This window comes from Spermophilus citellus (assembly GCF_964194105.1).
Source record: "Spermophilus citellus genome assembly, chromosome: 2".
NCBI classification, from domain to species: Eukaryota; Metazoa; Chordata; class Mammalia; order Rodentia; family Sciuridae; genus Spermophilus; species Spermophilus citellus.
This window is the reverse complement of record NC_138183.1, coordinates 198,336,776-198,359,795: the sequence shown is the minus strand read 5'-3', so window position 1 is coordinate 198,359,795 and position 23,020 is coordinate 198,336,776. Positions and strand designations below refer to the sequence as shown.

The 23,020-nt window shown below is 35.8% G+C and overlaps 2 protein-coding genes across 2 annotated transcripts; both read left to right on the top strand.

Annotated features, from left to right (window-relative positions):
• Positions 1-4,021: 4,021 nt before the first annotated feature.
• On the top strand, positions 4,022-4,981 carry LOC308642047 (olfactory receptor 56B1-like; the record flags this gene model as incomplete). The annotated part of the gene is made up of 1 exon (XM_081280650.1): positions 4,022-4,981. One exon carries the CDS (start codon positions 4,022-4,024, stop codon positions 4,979-4,981), a length of 960 nt encoding a protein of 319 aa, XP_081136776.1.
• A 13,511-nt stretch (positions 4,982-18,492) lies between these two features.
• On the top strand, positions 18,493-19,482 carry LOC308642030 (olfactory receptor 52P1; the record flags this gene model as incomplete). The annotated part of the gene is made up of 1 exon (XM_081280631.1): positions 18,493-19,482. One exon carries the CDS (start codon positions 18,493-18,495, stop codon positions 19,480-19,482), a length of 990 nt encoding a protein of 329 aa, XP_081136757.1.
• Positions 19,483-23,020: the final 3,538 nt, after the last annotated feature.

Sequence of the window (23,020 nt, the reverse complement as noted above, 5' to 3'; positions counted from 1 at the left end):
AAAATGTTTTTTAGTTTTCAATGGGCCTTTATTTATTCATTTTTATGTGGTGCTGAGAATCAAACCCAGTGCCTTACACATGCTAAGCTAGTGTTGTACCACTGAGCCATAACCCCAGCCCTCCCTCCATTTTTGAATGAATAAAAACTTTCTTCTTTAGAAAGATTTAAACAATAATCCTTACCACAGAATTGTAATACTCTGAATTTTTTATCATAAGAACAATTCAAATTTCCTGCCTATCATAGGAACACATTGGTTTCATGAGTTGAAATTTTTTTATTCATATAGGCTCTCATATTGCATTAATGAAAACATTTCTAAGCTAATCTCCCTGTTGCACTTTTGGGACTTAACATCTTAGGAATTCTCTTTCTCTATGGGACTTTCTCTCCTCATGCCTCTAAAGGAGGCCTATTACCCTAAAATCACATAAGTGCTTACTACTTTCAATAAATTCGTGATATTCATAATTTGTGTGTCATCTCTTTTGAGAATACATCTTGGTATCATAATAAAGCTTTTCTCAAAATGATCTGTTTGTCCAGTAAGGAACTGCTTCCATTGTGAAGACATCACACTGTACCTCTTCTCCTAACCACAGTAAGTTCTAAACCATATCAAGGACACATTGGCTAAATCTCAGATAATTTGATGCCTCACTTTCAACGGAACACTATTTTGGTAATGTTCTTCAAACAAATTGACCTTGTTTTCTGCCCTAGCAGGATACAGAGGCTGGTAAAGCCTCTGCAAAATGGGCTAAGAGTAGAGGAAAAAAAAATTGAGGATCATGAGGCATGAGAGGAGTTACTTATCTGTAAAAGAATTTCCATATTTTTTTCAGTATTAATAGTGTATCAACTGTTTTGATAAAGAATCACATTTTATGTCATGTTAGAATCTAATTGTTAAAAAAATGGCAAGCAATTATTTTTCTGTGAGCTCAGATTCACTCCTTCTGTTATTTGGACCACACAAATATCTACTAGGATGAAACATTTAGAATTAAGTTTGGAAAGCCAAATATAAAATTGATTTGTGATCTAGCAGTCCCACTTCTGGTTGTGTGCACAAAAGATTTTAAATCAGTATGTCAGAGAGAGTTCTGAACACTCATGTTCATTGCCATATTATTCACATTTTCCAAGTTATGGAATCAACATAAGTGCCCATGAAGAAGTAAATAAAATAAAGGAGAGGTGATATATCTATATAAATATTATTCAGCCTAAATTAGGAAATTCTGCCTTTTGAGACATCAATGGAATTAAGCAAAATAAGCCAAACATAGAAAGACAAATATTGCATGCTCTCCCATATGGAATCTAAAACAATTGAATTCCTAGAAGCAGAGACTGGAGAGGTGGTTACCAGAGTCTCCCAGGTATAGAAATGGGTAGCTGATGGTCAAAGAGGATAAAGTTTCAGTTAGATGGGAGGAGTAATTCAGATTCTTAGGTTAATCTCTCGGAGTCCTGAATATAGCTAACGATTGAATACATTTCAATATCACTGAGAATAAATGTATAATATTCTAATGAAAATATTAAATACTTGTGATGGGCACATTAATTCATTTAAGAATTCCATATTGTATTAAATATTATAACACAGTTTGTGCCCCTTAAATATGTACAACTATAATTTGTCAATATGTAGTAAAAGAAGTAAACAAAAGTACCTCAAAAGAAAGAAAATGAAAATAAATTAAAGGTAAAATGTTATGCAATATTAGGCTGTAAGGTACAAATGAAGATTTCACAAAAGTACCAGGTCTTGCACAAATGATTCCATGCCAGTTCTCTTTTGGAACTTTGATCTGAGAGATCAAAATTTAGCTTTATTTCCAACCTGTTTTTGCCTCTTGCTCATTAAGTTATGCTATGGATATGTTTCAATTATTTCATTTCTTATCAAATTGCAGTCATATAAAATAAAAGATGGCTTATTCCATCATTAAGGGATAACTGTTTTTCCAAACACAGAAGCTGGGTGTAATATCTTTTTTTTTTTAAGAGAGAGTGAGAGAGGAGAGAGAGAGAGAGAGAGAGAGAGAGAGAGAGAGAGAGAGAGAGTTTTTTAAATATTTATTTTTTAGTTCTCGGCGGACACAACATCTTTGTTTGTATGTGGTGCTGAGGATCGAACCCGGGCCGCACGCATGCGAGGCGAGCGCGCTACCGCTTGAGCCACATCCCCAGCCCTGGGTGTAATATCTGAAAGGAATTTCATCTAGTTGTAAGTGATGTTCTCTTGTAGGTGACAATTCTGCATGTAAAGTTAATTGTGTCAAAAATAAATCCATGAATCACAAAATCAAAGAGTTAACATTTTTCTTTAAAGATGGCATTTTGAAACATTGTTACATATTATTCCAGGTTTTTTCTTTGCAACCAACATGTAATAGCAATCAACATGACAAAAATATTGGGAATGAAGTGCTCTGTAAAATCAATAGCTTTGTAAAGATCAAATATTCAGGATACATTCGGATATTATGTGCCTCTGAAGTCAGCATACAAGGAAGTGAAAACCAAGATATAATACTCAGTTGGGTTAGAATCACACCTGAGAGTGCCCAGTGAAAGTGCTTGGGTTTTATTTTAATGAAAGAGTATAGGTATAAATTATTTTAAGCAGGGAAATATCAGTTTAACAAAGAGCAGATTGCAGGGAGAACTGTGAAGAAATGAGAAGCAATTGTGATGAGGCAGGTTCCAGAAGCAGTAGACCTGTAGAGAAAGGTGCAAATGAGTGACATGAAGGAAGAAACCCCGAGGTGAGAGGCAGTTGAATGGGGAAAGTGCAGCTGGTGTGCAGGATTCAGACTTGACTGGTTTTGTGACCATACAGGATAAAACAAAAAGGAAAAACAAGAGATTTTGAGGAAAGATAATGAGTCTAATTTGGAGCATGATTCTGAGCATCCTCTAACCATTTCCTCAATATGCTGGAGAAGTCATTCTTGCTTGCTCGACAGGATAAAGTTTCAATAAAGTAATCATGAAGTTTCCATTATACAGAATGAGTTCTAGAGACATTCTGTACAACTTTGTTCCTACTGTTCACAATACTGTACCATGTGCTTAAAATTTTAGTAGGGTAAATATCATATTCAGTTTTCTTAACACAACAGTTTAGAAAAAAATGTAATTCTAATGTCAAATACTAACTTTTATAGCTGTTTAGGACTCAACTAGGGGAAAAAGTGCTAAGGTAGGGGTCCATCAGATGACTCTTAAGGTGAAATATTTAGCTACCATGACTTAATTTCCTGTCAAGGTATTCTTTTGCAACATCCTCAGAAATACAAAGAAGTACAAAATAGTATAAAACTAAATATTTCTATCCCCACTCTGCAACACATTTTATTTCTGCAAATCCTTTGAAGTTTATTATAACAAATTTTGGTAGGCTATAATAAAACATCAGTGGATATCTATATCAACTTGGAATGAATAGAGTGACTAAAAACTTCAATCACTCATAATTCCATAATAACAAGTCTAGTTATTGTTAGTTGGTAATCATTTCAGTCAGGAACATTGGGAAAATATGAAGAGAATGAGCACATCTACTTGCTTCCAAAATTTTTTGAAAAAAAGGAAAGAAGTTTGAGAAAAGCTAGAATCTTGTTTATGTGGTGGTTCCAGCTTGGGGTAATTGAGTATAATACAAATGAAGATTTGAGATTCATGTTGAATTTTCCCTATATAGTTTAACATTATAATTGTTGGGGGCGGGGGCAGTAATGTGAACAGAACCCAGGGCCTCATGCATGCTAGGGAAGAGCTTTGAAACTTACCCACATCTCAGTTAAAACAATTGTGACTTTTAAACTTTCCTTCTTTGGATAAAATCCTGGAACTTTCTTGTGATTCATCTTAAATTACAATAAGATGAACTACAAAATTAATTTTGTTATGAACCCAATCTGTATGAAGAAAGTTAAAAAATAATGTTTAGTAATAACTATGCCCAGAGATAGCAACACTATTTTTTTTTCTCCTAGGAAAATATGTCTGCATCTCTCAAGGGCTCCAATAGCTCCAAATTCCAGGTCTCCGAGTTCATTCTCATGGGATTCCCAGGCATTCACAGCTGGCAGCACTGGCTCTCCTTGCCTTTGGCACTGCTCTATCTCTCTACAATTGGTGCAAACATCCTCATCCTCACCACCATCTACCAGGACTCTTCTCTGAAGCAGCCTATGTACCTTTTCTTAGGCATCCTCTCTGTGGTGGACATGGGCCTGTCCACCACCATCATGCCAAAGATCCTGGCCATCTTCTGGTTTGATGCCAAGGCCATTAGCCTCCCAGAGTGCTTTGCTCAGATTTATGCCATTCACTGCTTTGTTGGAATGGAGTCTGGTGTCTTCCTGTGCATGGCTTTTGATAGATACGTAGCTATTTGTCATCCTCTTCGCTACCCATTGATTGTCACCAATTCCTTCATCACCAAATCTACCCTGTTCATGCTGCTTAGAAATGGCTTGTTTGTCATTCCAGTGCCTGTACTTGCAGCCCAGCGTCATTATTGTTCCAGGAATGAAATTGAACATTGTCTGTGCTCTAATCTTGGGGTCACAAGCCTGGCTTGTGATGATAGGAGGCCCAATAGTATTTGTCAATTGGTTCTGGCATGGCTTGGAATGGGGAGTGATCTAAGTCTTATTGTATTGTCTTATGCCCTGTTTCTGCGCTCCGTCCATAGGCTGAACTCTGCGGAAGCTGTCTCCAAGGCTCTGAGCACTTGCAGCTCCCATCTCATCCTCATCTTCTTCTTCTACACAGCTGTTGTAGTGGTTTCAGTAACTCACCTGGCAGAGACTAAGAATGCTTTGATTCCAGTTCTACTCAACGTGCTGCACAACACCATCCCTCCTTCCCTCAACCCTGTTGTTTATGCACTTAGAAACAGAGAACTCAGAGAAGGCTTCCAGAAGGTGTTTTGCTTACGTTTAAGAAAGAAGTAAGACACTAGAAACCTTCTCCTTGGTGCACATAAACTTTAGCTTCTTCTATACTGTATATTAGACTTCCAAAGAGAAAGGAGGAGTGAATGAATGTCTTTCAGATCCCTTTTTTATCTGTTTAAATAATTGTGAACACAATTGTTTACTAAAGGGCAAGGAAAACTGTTACAATCATTCTAAAATTGACAAAAGGTAATTGTATGTAAGAATATGGAAGAGCCATCTGCTAAACCAATCAAATGCATTTAATAAAATCCCTAAGTGGTTATTCATATTCATTCCACAAATAAAAATAAACACAATCACAAATATATATTCACACACTCAACCTAGGAAATAAGTGACTAGGATATAAACTACTGTGGTATGATTCACATCATATTCTCAGAATATTATCAGTACCTCTTTTACATAATCTTCAAACAAGAGAAGAAATAAAGAACAATATAATTTGTCTTTCATTTCAATCTGGTCCATGATGCTTTACCTTATACTTTAATCTTAGCTGCTTTCTTCTAGATTCAGTCTCAGAGTATATCATAACATAGCTGGGATATTTTATAAGATATGTCTTGAAATATGAATAATAATTTGGTGTTCAGGTCTACCAATGCCAGAAACTCTATCACACCTTGTGTACTGTCAATCTCCTTTTGGTTAGATTAAAAGGATGGTTCTATTGAGGTCTCAGATATAAAGAAAATAATTTGAACTGCCTTTTTTGTTAATCTGAATTGATGTTTTTGTTAGACTTGAATAGTTTTTATGCAAAGACTAATAGAGGAAACAATGTTTGATTGATTTAGGAATTCATTTATTTAATGACAATATATTTCATGATATTATGGTAATTGAATAAAATATGTGTTTATTCTTTTCATATAAGCAGGGACCTCAATGAAATAGAACAGAGATGACAGGAGTTTTCCCTTTCTTTCTGTATTGGAACATTATAGTCATATATAGTAGTTGGGGTTCATTTTGACAAAACCATCATACAAGGAAATTGATTTCAACCCTAGTTCCCCCAGAACTACCTTCCTCCTCTTATTTTCCTTCCTCTCTTCTACTGATCATTCTTTCACCCATTTCCTCATTTTTGATTTGTACACTCTGCATATATATAATGGTGAAATCCCTTTGACACAATTATATGTGTATATAAGGTGATTTTGTTTAATTCATCCATATTTCTTCCCATTTCCAATCCTTCATTCTTCTCTCCCATTCTACACCTTCTCTTTCACTGGTTTTCCCTCTGTTCTACTGATCTTCCTTCTATTTATTTATAGCTTTTGAAAATTAGTGATTTATAGATGCACATCAATGTGAAATTCATCATAATGTTTTTAGGTGTTTACAAAATGTAATTTGGTCAATTTCACTCCAAAGTTCCTCTCTTTTCCTTGTCCCTTCTCCCTTGCCTTCAATTTCTTTACTCTGTTCCACTGATCCCTTTTATTTTCATGAGACCCTACCTTTATTTCCTTATTTTGCTCTAGCTCTGCATGTGAGAAAAATGTTCAACCCTTCCCTTGTTTTTCCTGACTCTGACTTATCTCATTTAATGTGAAGTTCTCCATTTACAACCACTTACTGGCAAAAGTCATTATTTCACTCTCATTCATGGCTGAGTAAAACTCCATTGTGTATTCATGCCATATTTTCTTGATCCATTCATCCGGGTTTATTTTATTATTTGGTTATTGTGCACTATTCTGCTATAAATAGTGAAGTGGCTGTCTAAGTATAGTATGCTAATTTTAGTTATTTTTAATAGTACCAATAAGAGGTATAACTGGGTCATATATGGTATTTCCATTCCTAGTTTTTTGAGGAATTCCATACTGCTTCCCAGAGTAGTTGCACTAAATTTCAGTCTCATCATCAATTTTCCCCCATATTCTTCTCCACATTAATTATTATTCAAGTTCTTGATAATTGCCACATGGACAGAAGTGAGCTGAAATCTTAGTAAAGTCTTCATTTGCATTATCCTGGTGGCTAGAAATGTTGAACATTTTTCCATGTATTTATTGACCATTTGTGTTTCTTCCTTTGAGAAATGTGTGCTTATTTTGCCTATTGATTGATTGGGTTGTTTGGGTTACACTGACATTGAGTTTTTTTGTGGTCTTTATATGTTCTGGATATTAATCCTGTCAGAGGAGCAACTGGAAAAGATCTTCTTTTATTCTGTAGGCTCTCTCGTCATGCTCTTAATCATTTCCTTTGCTCTGAACAAGCTTTTTTCTCTGATGGCAGCACACTTATTGATTCTTGTTTTTATTTTGTGAACATTTATTTTGGGTATTGTTGAGGAAGTCATTGCCTCAACTATATGATGGAGTGTTGAGCCTATGCTTTCTGCTAGCAGTTGCAATGTTTTCTGGTTTAATTTCTAAGTCTTTGACCCTATTTTGACTTGACTTTTGTGCAGCATGAAAGACTGGTATCTAATTTCATTCTTCTACCTATGAATATACAGTTTTCCCAGCTCTATTTGTTAAAAACATGTCTTTTATCCAACATATATTTTTGCACCTTTGTCAAATATCAGATATCTGTAAGTATATGGATTTATTTCTTTTTCTTCTATTCTATTTCATTGGTCTGAAGGACAATTTTGACCCTAATACCATGCCGTTTTGCTATAGTAGATCTGCAGTATAATTTGAGGTCAGGTGTTGTGATATCTCCTGCTTCAATTTTCTTCTTCTAAATTGTCATGACTCTTTGGGGTTTTTACTATTCCAAATAAATTTTAGGGCTGCTTTTTTTCTAGTTCTGGAAAGAATTTCACTAGTATTTTTATTGGGATTGCACTGAATCTGTGAGTTTCTTTTTGAAGTATGGCCATTTTGACAATATTAATTCTGCCCATCCAAGAGCATGGAAGGTCTTTCCATGTTCTGAGGTCTTCTTCCATTTCTTTCTTTAGTGTTATATAGTTTTCATTGTAAAGATGCATTATCTTCTTTCTTAGATTGATTCCCAGTTTTGTTGTTTTTTAATTTATTGGAAATGGATGTTTTCCTGATTTCTTTCAGCAGAATAATTGTTAGACTATAGAAATCTATTGATTTATGATGCTAATCTTCTATCCTACTGCTGCTGAATTCATTTATCAGTCTAGAAATCTTCTGGTGGAGTTTTTGGGGTCTTCTATATATAAGATCTTATCAGCAAATGGAGATAGTTTTACTTCTTCTTTTCCAATTTGTTTCCCTTTAATTTTCTCCTTTTGCCTAATTGCTTTGGCTAGAGTTTTAGTGTGTATATTGAATAGAAATGGTGATAATGGAAATTTTTTTTCTTGTTTCTGATTTGAGGGAAAAATGATCTTTCAATTTTTCTCTACTGAGTATAATGTTGGCTTTAGTTTTGTCTTATACAGTCTTTATAATGTTGAAATAAATTCATTCTATCCCCAGTTTCTCCAGCCTTTTTTTTTAATATGAATGGGTAATGGATGTTATCAAAGCCCCTTTCTGCATCTATTGAGATGATCATCTGATTCTCATTCTTAATTCTATTTAAAGTGGTGAATTACATTTATTGATTTGCAAATGTTGAAACCACCTTGCTTCCCTGATATGAAGCCCACTTGATCATGGTTTATTATCTTCTTAATATGTTTTTAAATGTAGTTTGATAATATTTTTAAGGATTTTTCCATCTATGTTCATTAGGAATATGTTTTGTAGTTATCTTTCCTAGATGGGTTTTTGTCTGTTTTTACTATACTACTATAAATAAAGACTTTTATAAAGTTACAACAATCAAAAGTACCATATTGGTGTAAAAAAGAGAACTCGATCTATGTAGCCACACAGATGTCGCCAAATAGATCCAAATAAACAAAGTCAATTATTTATTGCATTTAGGTGAAGGCCATTCAATGAAATAAAGAATTTTCTTTCAACAAATACCCCTGATAATTTGAAGTTCTCATGGAAAAATGCAAACTTCACTAACTTACACCATAAAAAATTAATATGATATACGTCTATTACAGAAAAAAATAAAGTTGTTAGACATGTTTGAAAACAAGTATTTAAAAGTTTCTTGTCATAAATCATCAGAACATTATTCTGCCTATCACCTAAACCATAGAGTGGGCTGGCTTTGTTATGCAACTATAATATAACAAAATATATCTAAAACCAAAGCGTTTTCTGTTTATTTTAGTTTTGGTCTAGATACTGATGGAGATATTTTTCACACACACGAATATCTCTTAATGTATTTATGGCAGTTTCTGACTGTGCAGAATTCTATCACCTGGAGGAGACACTCCTCTTTCTCATTTTAAAGTCAATGCATAGCAAAAACTTAGCCGGTCCATTTTTTTTTTAACATATTGTGTTTCTTCATTAATCATGGATTGAGCTATGAAAGTATATTATCTTGCTTTGTGTATATGTTTAAATGTAAAAGGTTCTTCATTAATCATGGATTGAGCTATGAAAGTATATTATCTTGCTTTGTGTATGTTTAAATGTAAAAGGTTTACTGCATAAATTTTTTTTGAGAGAGAGAGAGAATTTTTTAATATTTATTTTTTAGTTTTTGGTGGACACAACATCTTAATTTTATTTTTATGTGGTGCTGAGGATAGAACCCAGCGCCCTGCGCATGCCAGGTATGTGTGCTACCACTTGAGCCACACCCCCAGCCCGACTGCATAAATTTTTAAGGCAATATTTTGCCTAATCTAGTTTTAATTTTAACTGTGGGTGTAGTAGCCTATGTTTTAGCAAAAAAAATAATATATATATACATATATATATATATTTCAAATATATATATTTCAAATACATATACATTATTCAAATATATATATTATTATTATTTTAAAAGACAGAGAGAGAAAGAGTGAGAATTTTTTTAATATTTATTTTTTAGTTTTCAGTGGACACAACTTTATTTTATTTTATTTTTTTTTATGTGGTGCTGAGGATCGAACCCACCACCCCGTGCATGCCAGGAGAGCGCATTACCTCTTGAGCCACATCCCCAGCCCAAATATATATATATATATATATATATATATATATATATATATATATATATATATATATATATCAAATGTTCCAACTTTTCGGCTTCTACAAATAATGTTGTAAAGAACATACTTTTTTATTTTCTTGTACATTTTCCAGTGTCCTAATTGGTTTGCTAGGGCAACACATTTTTGACATAATTATAGAAGAATGGAATATAATTTGTTCTTATTTAGTCCCTAGCAGTTCCCCTTCCCTTCCCTTTCTCCCACTCCTTGTTCCTTTCCCTCTACTCAAATGATCTTTTGCTATTTGCTTACAGTATTTTTTTTCAAAAGTTGGTGTATAGTAGATGTACATGGTGTTGAAATTCATTTTGGTATATTCATATAAGTACATAGGAATGTTAGCTCAGATTTATTCCATTGTCTTTCCTTATTCCATATTCCTCCCTTTCTTTCATTCCCCTTGGCCTATTCCACTGATCTTTTATTCTTTTCTTTTTTTAATCCCCTGTACTCTTTACCACCACCTTATTTTGGATTAGTTTCTGCAAATCAGAGAGAAAAATTGATCTTTGACTTTTGGGGACTGGTTTATTTCACTTAGCATGATAGTCTCCAGTTCCATCCATTTACTGGCAAATGCAATAAAGTCATTCTTCTTTATGACTGAGTAACACCCCATTGTGTGTATATATACCACATTTTGTTTATCCCTTCATCTGTTGAAGAGTGCCTAAGGTGGCTCCATAGCTTGGCTATTGTGAATTGTGCTAGTATAAACATTGAGAGGTCACTGTAGTAAGCTGTGTCACTGTAGTAAGCTGATTTTAAGTTCTTTGGGTATATACCAAGGAGTGGTATAATTGAATCAAATGGTAGTTCCATTCCTTTTGAGGGCTTTCCATACTGTTTTCCAGAGTGGCTGCACCAGTCTGTAGTCCCACTGGCAATGTATGAGTATACCCTTTTCCCCACATCCTTGCCAAATTTCATTGTTAATTGTATTCTTGATATTTGCCATTCTGACTGGATTGAGATGAAATCTCAGTGTAGTTTTAATTTGCATTTTTCTAATTGCTAGAGATGTTGAACATCTTTTCATATATTTTTGACCATTTATTTTTCTTCTTTGGAGAGGTATCTGTTTAGTTCCTTTGCCCATTTATTGATTGGGTTATTTGTTTTTCTGGCATTATGTTTTTTAATTCTTTGTGTATCCTGGATACTAATGCCCTGTCTGAGGAGCAAGTGGCAAAGATTTTCTCATATTCTGTAGGCTCTCTCTTCATGTCATTGATTGTTCCCTTTGCTGTGAAGAAGATTTTTAGTTTGATACTCTCCTATTTATTAATTTTTTTATTTTATTTCTTGTGCTTTATGGGTCTTGTTAAGAAAGTCAGTTCCTAAGCTGACATGTTGGAGTTGTTGGGCCTACAGTTTCTTTGAGTGATTTGTTCCAGTCTAATTCCTAGGTTTTTGATCCACTTTGAATTGAGTTTTGTGCATGGTGAGAAATAGGGCTTAAGATTTATTCTACTACATATGGATTTCTAGTTTTCCCAGCACAATTGTTTAAAAGGATATATTTTCTCCAAGGTATATTTTTTGGCACCTTTGCTTAGTTTGAGGTAACTGTATTTGTGTGGGTTTGTCTCTGTGTCTTCTATTCCATTGATCTTCATGCCTGTTTTGGTGCCAATATCATGCCATTTTTGTTACTATAACTCTGTAGAATAACTTAAGGTCTGGTATTGTGATGGCTCCTGCTTCACATTTCTCACTAAGGATTGACTTGGCTATTCTGAATCTCTTATTTTTTCCAAATGAATTTCATAATTACTTTTTCCTTTTCTAGGAAAAACATCATTGGAATTTTGATGGGAATTGTATTCAATCTGCATAGAGCTTTTGGTAGTATGACCATTTTGGCAATATTATTTCTTCCTATCCAAGACCATGGAAGATCATTCCTCTTCTAAGGTCTTCTTCAATTTCTTTCTTTAGTGTTCTATAGTTTTCATTTTTGTTAGATTGATTCCCAAGTATTTTTGAGGCTATTGACTTACATATATTTCAATTATTTTCTCCTAAACTTTTTAATTTGAAGGTAGTTATTTCATGTTAGATATAAGATTAATTATTTAAAAAGAAATGCAGTAGTTACTTCATTTACAATTAATACATTCTTGTCTTACTTTTTACTGTTCATCCAGCAACATCAAAATATTTTGTCTACATAGAATTTATGTTATTTATGGGTCATCAAGTGATCATATTTCATTCTGTGTTTAATAATATTAGCAGCCACTGTCAAGTACTGATTACAATATTCTATTATTTCTGATCAGCAATAACATACCATGTCAAATAAATCTATAGGTCTTCTTCTTACTTTTCCTTTCTATTCATCCAAGTTTTATTGTAAAAGTAATTTGATACAGTTTCTATATATTTTAATAATTCATAAAGTCTAATAAAGAAAGTTTTCTCACATTGCTCCTACATACATGGCTATTACTAGATCTTTTTATATATAGTGATATATATATAGATATATATATATAGGTATAGATATATCTCCCTTTATATACATATAGGAAGAGAGAGAGAGAGAGAGAGAGAGAGAGAGAGAGAGAGAGAGAGAGGGGCAGATCCAAAGTCCACAGGGCATGTAGTCAGGAAGTAAAGATCACAATAAGTTTGGAGTTTGGAGCCTCCCCAGGCATGGGATAAAGCTGGCTTCTACAGATGCAATTCTCTTCTTCCTCAAGGAAGGTCTAAACCCCCTTTAAAGGCCTTCCCTCTGATTAAGTCAGGCCCATGCCCATCCCTTCTGATTAGGGTGTTTCAGTACATCTATGAAATCCCTCTGCAGCAGCACCTATGTTAGTGTTTGACACTAGGAGTTATATGTATGTGTATGACTGCTTTTTTCCTTCCATCTTCTAACCCTCAAGAGAAACTGTGTCGTACCCCTTCTTACATGGAAACAGAGAGGTAATCCAGAGAATGAGTGAAGCGTAGCCAAGTTGGAGCTGTCGTATCATTGATAGAATGCACCATCTAGGACTTTCCCAGAACATGCCGAGACTTAGACTTGTTTAGGGAAGGTGAACAAAGGAATTTCAAAAGTTTATGTCTTCATTGTCTTGTTGTTTCTTCTCTTTTAGTAATAGGAATGATTTGGATTAAAGTTTTCTTGGAGGCATCTTCAGCTCTAGACAAATTAAGATTTTTTATGGCAGGATTCTGGGAAAGGAGAATTACTACAAGCCTGTTCTGCTCAAGGTTGTTAAGATAACTTAGTAAAATGCCAGGTGCAGTGGCGCATGCCTGTAATCCCAGCAGCTCAAGAGGCTGAGACAGGAGGATTTCGAGTTCAAAGCCAGCCTCAGCAATGGCTAGGCACTAAGCAATTTGTGAGACCCTGTCTCTAAAAAAAATACAAAATGGGGCTGGAGATGTAGCTCAGTGGTGGAGTGTCCATGAGTTCAATCCTCCATACAAAAAAAAAATAACTTAGTAAAGATGATAGTAATTACTACACTGTTCAGTAAAACTCAGCAGTAGCTCAGGGAAGAGAGTAATTTGAGAAGGACAACTAATCAAAAAATATTTTAAAATATTCATTTTCTTAGAGTTTGATCTCTTGACTAGCAATATCAGAATTAATTGGGAACTTGTTAGAAAGGAGAGTTTAAGGTTCTTCTAATTTACTGAATCAGTATGGAATTGCAGTTTGTACTTTAACAAGAATTATGGGTCATTTTGAGTACAATAAAACTCGGACACCTCTGGCTTAGAGAGTATCTTAAGAGCTAAAATCAAGCATATGCAATTGACCAGAACTTTGATCTAGTCCAGTTGTGGGAATGCACATAACAAGAATAGATCCCCTTAGATATGATGTAGTTGGAAAAGAAAATAACCAGAAGTACCGGACAATGATGAGGAGACTACCTGTGGCAAATTGTAGAGAGAGATTATAATTCTATAATGATAATTCTTGGAAGCTTCTATGCATAATGTCGGGTTCTAGGTTATGTGACAAGTTTTTGTTTGTTTATTTGTTTTGTTTTATTTTGTGAAGAGACAAGGGAGAATAAGAGTTTATTATACTTGTTCATGTTCTGAATAAGGTTTGAGGTGCATGCTGGAGTGAATTATATTAGTTGCAAGTCCAAAACAAATAAATATTACAAAGAGTAAATGAGTTGTAAGCTTAAAACTGGGTTGTGAGAACCAAACTGCTGCTATGTGACAATGGCCAACTGGGGAGCATGTGCAATAAGTTCTCTAAACTAGTAGAGTCTCAGGAAGGAGAAACCAGCAGAATGGACCCAAGATAATCACAAAGGAGAACCAAAGGAAAAACATGTTCTGAATCCTAGGAGAATGGAAACAGAGGGATCCAAATTAAAGCTCAGTGGCCCTAAAATGTTAGATGCCTTTGGGTAAACAGTGCTAGTAATTAGATTTGAGGACTTAACAACCAAAACAAAACAGACAAAAAGTTCCAAAGGAATTGACTCAAATTATGCCTTCCCTGCCTCTTTAGCAAAAGTTGCTATTTCAATTCTACATTCTGACCTGGTCAACCAGAAAAGTTTGAATTCACAATTTCCTAGGAAACACAGAGCTCCCTAGATAGGATTAATCTTAAACCTAGTGCCACCCATCAAATTCTCAGGAGGCTGAGAGATGGAGTCAGTCAGTATAACAACCTCTGAGCCTCTGTCAAATATTTGCATGTGGGCAGACACTAGTAATGCTCTTGTAATCTTCAAAGGATGCTTTTACTGTGCTGTGCCTTCTTATTTCTCCTCTCCTGGAGTCATGTGAGTTTGGGCTAAGAAAATACTCTGGAGAGGGCATTTCTTAGCCTTAAAGATAAAAGAATATGTGTTATTGGTTGTGGGAAATTTTCTTTGAAGCAGGGACAATGAGGTTTAAAGACTAGGAAAGGAAATTTTTCTGAATAATGTCTCTGTGATCTGGTATTTTAACTAGAAGGCTTCTGAAAAGAGCAACTATAGTTTGACATTAGGCTGAGTCCTTGGAAAGGGAGGTTCGGCGCAATGCTGCTAATAAAGGAAGAAGCAAGAGATGTCGAGAAAAGTAGGGAAATGGAAGGTACTGTAAAAACAGTTCAAAGCATTTACAATGCTACTCTTGAAATTACTAATAGGAAATCATTTCTCAGCACCTAAGAGAAAGTTCTGTGCCCAGTGAGACAGACTATGAAGGTCAACCAAAATAAATTTGGCAGAGGAATCAGTAGAACATAATGACAATGTTCAACTCCCTGACTCCAGCAATCCCAAGATGGACAGAGGGAGCCCAAGTTGAGCTTTCTCTGTCAGACAAGTTGGCATTCTTTGGTCTGTTGTGCAGCTTCAAGGCATGAAAAGTCTTTCCCATCCTTGGTGCCCCCAACTGTGATGTTAGAACTTTTATCTTGCCCAGTCCAGTGGTGCATGCCTATGATCAAGAGCTCAAAGCCACCCTCAGCAAGTTAGTGAGGCCCTAAGCAACTTGGCAAGAGTTTGTGTCAAAATAAATAAATAGGGCTGAGGTTGTGACTCAGTGGTTAAATAATCGTGGGTTAAATCCTTAATGTCAAAAAAATTTTTTTTAAAGAAATTTTATCTTACTGAAGTCATTGGATTTAATGTCATAGTAAGAGTTGAATTATTGATTGGGTAGAGGAATGAGTCCATAGTAAAGTGTGAGAATGGTCACAAATATCTGTCATTACCACAAAGTATTTTGTACAAGGAATACGTAAGACTCCAGACCTAGGAGATGGATAAGAATGTATTACCCTATGAAGGAATGGAGTCTGTAAAGTTTGGGTTTCCTAAGAAAGAAAAAAAAATGGTAGGGATTGCAAATAATATTCAGTCATATCAATCAAATTAGGAGCCATCTAGTCAAGTAGTAGTCAGCAATCTGTGCTCAGTTCAGTTCTACAAGGAAAATAAATGTCATAAAGAACAGAGTCAGAGCCTTAATGTGCATGGACGAGCCTCAAAGAATTATCCAGCTAAGTCTTCTGGCTCTGGGTGAGTGACTTAGTAAGAAGACTGAAAACTGAGGCATGTGTGGCATTTCTAATGAGTGTTATATGGCCCTAAAGGGCATACAGAAAAAAAAAATTTAAACAATATTTGTTTATCAACAAGTTTGCCCTGCAACGGGACAAGTTGCATTGCATATTAACTACTTATTTTATATATATATATATATATATATATATATGTATATATTTAAAAGCAAGACTAGATTCTATTTGGTTAAAAAGCTGCAAGGAACATTGTGTTTTGGATAACAGGTTACTGTCCCTTTACAATGAAGATGATGCTAATAGTAAATGACGTTCACTGAGCACCTTCTGTGGATTAAAAACATCTGCAAGTTCTTTCTTTTAAATTATCACAAATTGCAAAGTATTATTATTTCCATTTTACAGATCAGGGAAGTATAGAATCATAGAGAAAATTTGACTTCTTTAAGTCAACACTGCCAATAATGAAATATTGAAGGAAATACACAGATGTATTCCAAATTTGATGTGCTCCCATGTTTATATTGTTTTTCCCAACATACCCTGATGTTTTAAAAATGCCAAGATCCCATGCCTTTGAAATATCCTACCTTTTCAAAGCACCCATGAAGGCAAACGTGAGATGTGGCCTGCACTCTTCCCTGAAAATCACATCAATAATGATTGTATATTTGGTCAACTCTGTATTTTCACCTTGATACCTTTAGGGAAGATAAATCCATAGCTCAAAAGGACTGGAAATCCAGATCTTTGCTGAATTTGTTATTCTGGGTATAACTCACATAGCAGTGTATTTGGGACCCTTCATACCATCCCTGTTATGACTCACAATCATTCCTCTCTCCTCTGATGGTCATGTGTTTTATTGTCTTGAGCTCTGATTAGAATAGAATTGTTACCAAGCTCCATGCCTTCTGTTTGTGTCTATGTCTGGGAGAACAATAACACTATACTAATTGTTGATCTTAACAACATATTTGGACTTTCTGATATTGTTTAGCTTCTTAAATTCCCTTATATTATAATTAAGGAATATCTGTGGTCCAAAAACTAAGAAACCTCTTCTTTTAATTTATTTTTCCAGTGTCTATATACACAGAGTAGCTGGTCTGTTAGGAATAGGAAAGTTTACATCTCCTTCCTCTTAACATGTTCACCCTCAGTGAGAAAAAGTTGTGGCAATGAGTTGATTCCCCTATAATAACTATTTTCTCACTCCCTAGATTTTTTCATTCTTTTGTACTAACTTTTACATTATCTCAAGAATAGGGATAGTCAAATATAAGCTGCACCTTAAACATTCATAGTTGAAAAATAGATATGAATTTCCAAGAAGTGACATTCACATTCTCATCTTGAAAACTCCCATTAAAAGGATTTTTCAGTTTATATATCCTAAAGTTTACCTCTCTGTTTCTTCCCTTTCCATTGCTTCCAATATTCAGCATAATTCCTTTTAGGACAGGTACTCCTAATGGCAGATTGTGTTTTCTTAGGGCTACTGGTGTGGGAAAGGTAAGATAAGTGAAAGAATAATGCAAGATTATTGTACAAGGAGTGAGAAGCCCAGCTACAAGTCAGGGTAATATTATAAAATCACTTCCTGCCATTGTGAGAAGGTGAGAATAAGGATCTAATTGTATTTTTTCTTTGAATTCACCAAGCACTGAAGATAAAATATTAATAAAAAACAGATGAAAGATAGTACAAGAGAAGGTTGAAATTTTCTGTTTCAGAAATAAAATGAAGTAAAAAAAAATTCTTTTAAGATAAGCCAAAATGTTGGGTTAAAAAACTGGGTATATAAGAAGAGGTGAAACAGCTTATGCAGTTTTAGGTGAAGATTGAGCTGATATATGGGAAAATATTTGTTGATTAATGAAAAGACTGGAAGCTACTAGGCTAACTTTTACCAGGAACAATTTACCAAAAGACAATTGCCAGGAACCAAATCCCAAATCAAAATCTATTCCAAATTAAAGAACACAAAAATGAAATTCATCTTTATCCAGGAAACTTTATTTGCATATTGCATTCTAGACCGATGTCCTACATGATGTCTTCCCATATCCATAAAATGTGAGTACTCAGTTATATTCCGCCAAATAACAGTGTGCATCCCTTTCTGTAAAGATGAGAGCCCCTAGATGGGAGACAATTCTAGTTTATTTAAAGGCCTATTTGAGCCCTTTCTCATATTTATTCATTTAACAAGCATTATCTGTTAGCTACTATTTGAAGCTTTTTATAAGTATTAATCCATATGATTCTCTAAACTCTAAGGAGTAGTACTAATTATTGCCATTTTATGGATGATGCAGCTTGCCAACCATTCTGTAGCTAATAAGCATTACTGTAGTCTCATTTATATTTCTATTCTGTGTTGTCTCTCCAGGAGGGGTGATGTTGTGAGGGGGTTTCTGGTGAGAGAAGATGTCTAGCATTCTTGGCCACACCATGGACTCTCCTAATCACACTAACATGGACCCTTCTATCTTCTTCCTCCTGGGCATCCCAGGTCTGGAACAATTCCACATGTGGCTCTCACTTCCTGTGTGCTGCCTGGGCACAGCCACAATCGTGGGCAACATAACCATCCTGGTTGTTGTTGCCACTGAGCCAGCCCTGCACAAGCCAGTGTACCTTTTCCTGTGCATGCTCTCAACCATCGATTTGGCTGCCTCCCTCTCCACAGTTCCCAAGCTGCTGGCCATCCTCTGGTGTGGAGCTGGACACATCTCTGCCTCTGCCTGCCTGGCACAGATGTTCTTCATTCACACCTTCTGCATGATGGAGTCTACAGTGCTGCTGGCCATGGCCTTTGATCGCTATGTGGCCATCTGTCACCCACTTCGCTATGCTACTATCCTCACTGACACCATCATTGCCCGCATCGGGGTGGTAGCTATGGTGCGAGGCTCCCTGCTCATGCTCCCATGCCCCTTCCTCATCAGACGCCTGAGCTTCTGCCAAAGCCACGTGATCCCCCACACATACTGTGAGCACATGGCTGTGGTGAAGCTGGCCTGTGGAGACACCAGGCCTAACCGTGTGTATGGACTGACAGCCGCACTGTTGGTCATTGGGGTTGACTTGTTCTGCATTGGACTCTCCTATGCCCTCATTGCACAAGCTGTCCTTCGCCTCTCTTCCCATGAAGCTCGGTCCAAGGCCCTAGGGACTTGTGGTTCCCATGTCTGTGTCATCCTCATCTCTTACACACCTGCTCTTTTTTCTTTTTTCACACACCGCTTTGGCCACCAAGTTCCACTCCATATTCATATTCTTTTGGCCAATGTCTATCTGCTCTTCCCACCTGCTCTTAACCCTGTGGTGTATGGAGTCAAGACCAAGGAGATTCGAGAAAGGGTTTTCAGGGTGTTTCAAAGAGGACAGAGAACTGGGTTAAAGGCATCTGAGTGATTCTGTATTATAGAAGAGGTATAGGCCAAAACAACGACAACAAAAATAAACCCAAACTTTTCAAGACTCCTCAGTATTTGAGACTGGAAAGAGGCTTTAATAGTGAAATAGTGTTCTTTGCAGAACCTTCTAGATCATTTCCAAGAATGGTAAAAATCACGGAGGAGAGCAATGAGGTTTATCATTCTTCCTCTCCATCCAGGAAAGTGTAAACATGGGAAGATTCTTACAACCTAGATAGTACCTCATCATTGAAAACAGTCATGTAGGCCCTGGAGAAAGGCTGCCCCACTGCAGGTCTAAAGGGCCTCTGCACAGCTCTGGCCCTCTCCCCAGTGCTCCAGGCATGGATTTCCAATTTCATACCTTACACTGTCACTGCTGTCTTACCATCTGCAAGGATTAGAAGATAAGCCACAGTTAAACAAAGTTAGTTTTGTTATGTTCTTGTTTAAATCCAATATTTCTCCATCAAGCTTTAAACACAGGAATACAGAAGATGTCCACCAACACTCACAATATTACTAGCCATAGAGTGAGGACATGAAACTTAGAATCCTTTAGTACAAGTCAGTAGGAGTATAGAGAAGGGTAGAGGAGTGGTCAGAAATAGAATCTAGCCCACAAATAACATTCCAGTCTTCACTCTCTGTGGAGTCAAGGTCCAAGTGACCTTGTGTATCATGCTCTATCAATTTTCAAGTATCCTTATACATTCATACCACAGGGAGGGATTTCCAGAAGTCATTGACTCTTATCTCCTGAACCTGTTAAGGACAGTGACTGATCCAAACCAATCAGAATGGAAAGTCTTAGTTATTTCATTCACTATTTATTAGCTTATCTATTTATTTGTAAGAAAAGAGGGTCAAATTCAATTCCAGTTAAGCACATGTGGTGAAAAGTTCTTATTTGTATTCATGAAACTGGGATTGGAAACCAGTTACTGAGCCTTCTGATCTCCAAGGAAAGCATCTTTGGATTATTGGTCTATCAATTCCATGAATAATTATCACTCTTTGGCTTTGTTAATGCTATGCACTTTCTACTTGTCACCCTCTCCACATGCCACACTACCCTGTTAGATGGGTGAAACACAAACCCCGTCCTGGACATTCACAAATCCTTCCACCCTTGGAAAGCACCATCTCTGAGGGAGAAACACCAGGATCCAACTTTTGAAAGCTCCCATTCTTAGGAAAATAAATATTTTTATTGGAATACTTCAGATAGCTGGAGATAAGCAGATTCTATATATTGAAATTTAATAAAGTGTTCTGGGCATTGCCTATATTTCAAAACAAAGATAATCATTGTGTTATTCTATAGGAAAATTGTCAATGCATAAGCTGACACTAGTTTTAATTTTCCCTTTTAACCTCAAATTAAGATAATCTTAACAACTTTTTTAATAATTACATACAATTCTAAATACTACTATTCCTCAACTGAATTACTTATGTTATTCTTCAAACCATCATCTCCTTTCTCTCTCCCTTTCTTTCTCTCTTTCTGTCATTCTTTCTCTCAATTTTGCTCTCACTCTCTCTTTCTCTTTCTTCATAATGGGGATGGAACCCAAGGCTTCATGCATGCTAGGCTGTGCTCTACCCTTGAGTCACACCACCTTTAGTGAGACAGGTTCTTACTAAATTGCTGAGGATATCCTAGAACTTGAGATTCTCCTGCCTCAATCTCCAGAGTTTTACTGAGGATTACAGGTGTGCAATATCCTGCCTGTCTTCATTGACCATCTTGTTAATACAAAAACTTACAAACTCAACTCTGGAACAATCTTGTATTCTGTTATAGATTCTTACACGCAATGTTTGAAGTACTTCTGAAAAGAGCCTGCACATACTCATGTAGAAAAAAACTACTTGTTCATATTTTTTTTAAAAAAAACTGGGATCTCAATGCTAGTTGCCTACATTTTTTAAGATATATATATATATATATATATATATATATATATATATATATATAGAGAGAGAGAGAGAGAGAGAGAGAGAGAGAGAATATTTTTAATATTTATTTTTTAGTTTTCGGCAGACACAACATCTTTGTATGTGGTGCTGAGGATCGAACCTGGGCCGCACGCATGCCAGGCGAGCGTGCTACCACTTGAGCCACATCCCCAGCCCCCTAGTTGCCTACATTTTTATGTATTGCATATTTTATATTAAGTTTTTATCTCATCTAACTCCCTTGTAAAATTCCTTCTCCTCAGGCTTCAAATGTTACATTAATTCCTATTCCATAAAGTTCAATGAAACAATTAGAAGTATACATCTCAAAAGCAAGTCTTGTAAACTTTAGACATCTCTTTTGCTGTATTCATTTATATCTAACCTTTTTTCTACTCAAGAAACCTCCTTACATGCTCTTGGAAGTTTAGACCAAGACCATGTGTTATTGGCCATGATCTACTTCTGCAAAATCTAATGAGTGTGACTTCTGTAATCCCATATAACCATTTTTTCTATCCCTGTAATGTTTTCCCTGTTCTCCTTAACTTTTCTTCACAAACCTGACTTTCAAATGTTGATGTTTCTCAGGGATGCATCTTGGTTATCTTCTCACTCCATCCAATCTCACTCCAGAGAAGTGAGGACTATGGGTGGAAGAACTGAATGTCCAGAACGGAAGAAGGCTTCCTGTAGGAGACACCACCTAATATATATTGGAAGGGCCTGCACTCTTTTCTGCACTAGGAGTTTCTCTTGCTTTTTCATTTCTTCTTTGATTCATGATCTATGGAATGCTTAACAGATTCCTTCCACTGCCACTGTCTCTTGCTGATGATAAAATCTTGAACCCAACCTGACTGTAAGCAGACCTTGAATTGTATTAGTATTCAGAATCTATTTCTTGAAGGATTAAACAGTGGGTAAAAGTTTTTGTTTATTTCAGCATTTCTCACCTGCTTTTCTTTTGGTTGGGTACTGTTTGACTCAAAGGGTGACACATAATTCAGTAAGTGGAGAAAAAAATGAAACAGCTCACTCTATTGACTCTTGCAATTGGTACAGGGATGAGCCCATGACTTAAGCTGGTGACTGGTGCATCTTCTCTTCTACTGCAAATATTGGGGAATAGGAAACTTTGCAATTGGAGAACAGGGACCTTTTTAATTGGTGGGCTTAGCTTATAGAATATAAATCTAGAGATGTCAGTGCTCATCTTGCCATCATTTGAAAAGATCTGTCTGTGACTAAAGTCAATATAAAAGAAAATGGGAAAAAAAGGTATAAAATATGAAGACTATTATTGTTTGAATACTTGGATCAGGAGTGATCAAAGACATTTCTACTCTTACAAACATATTGAACAGAAAAATGTACCTTTTTTGCTAAAGGCATTTTTTGAGTGCTAAAGGCATTTGTAATATTCTTTAAAATCAAAAGAATATTAATATCACTTCCTCAGAGAATAGGAACTCTTGGGACCCTCACTCAAGTAAGATACCAGCCATAGCAGAAACAGATCACAGTCCCTGTCTCCCTCCCCCTCCTTTCCCTGTGGGATAGCAGATGAG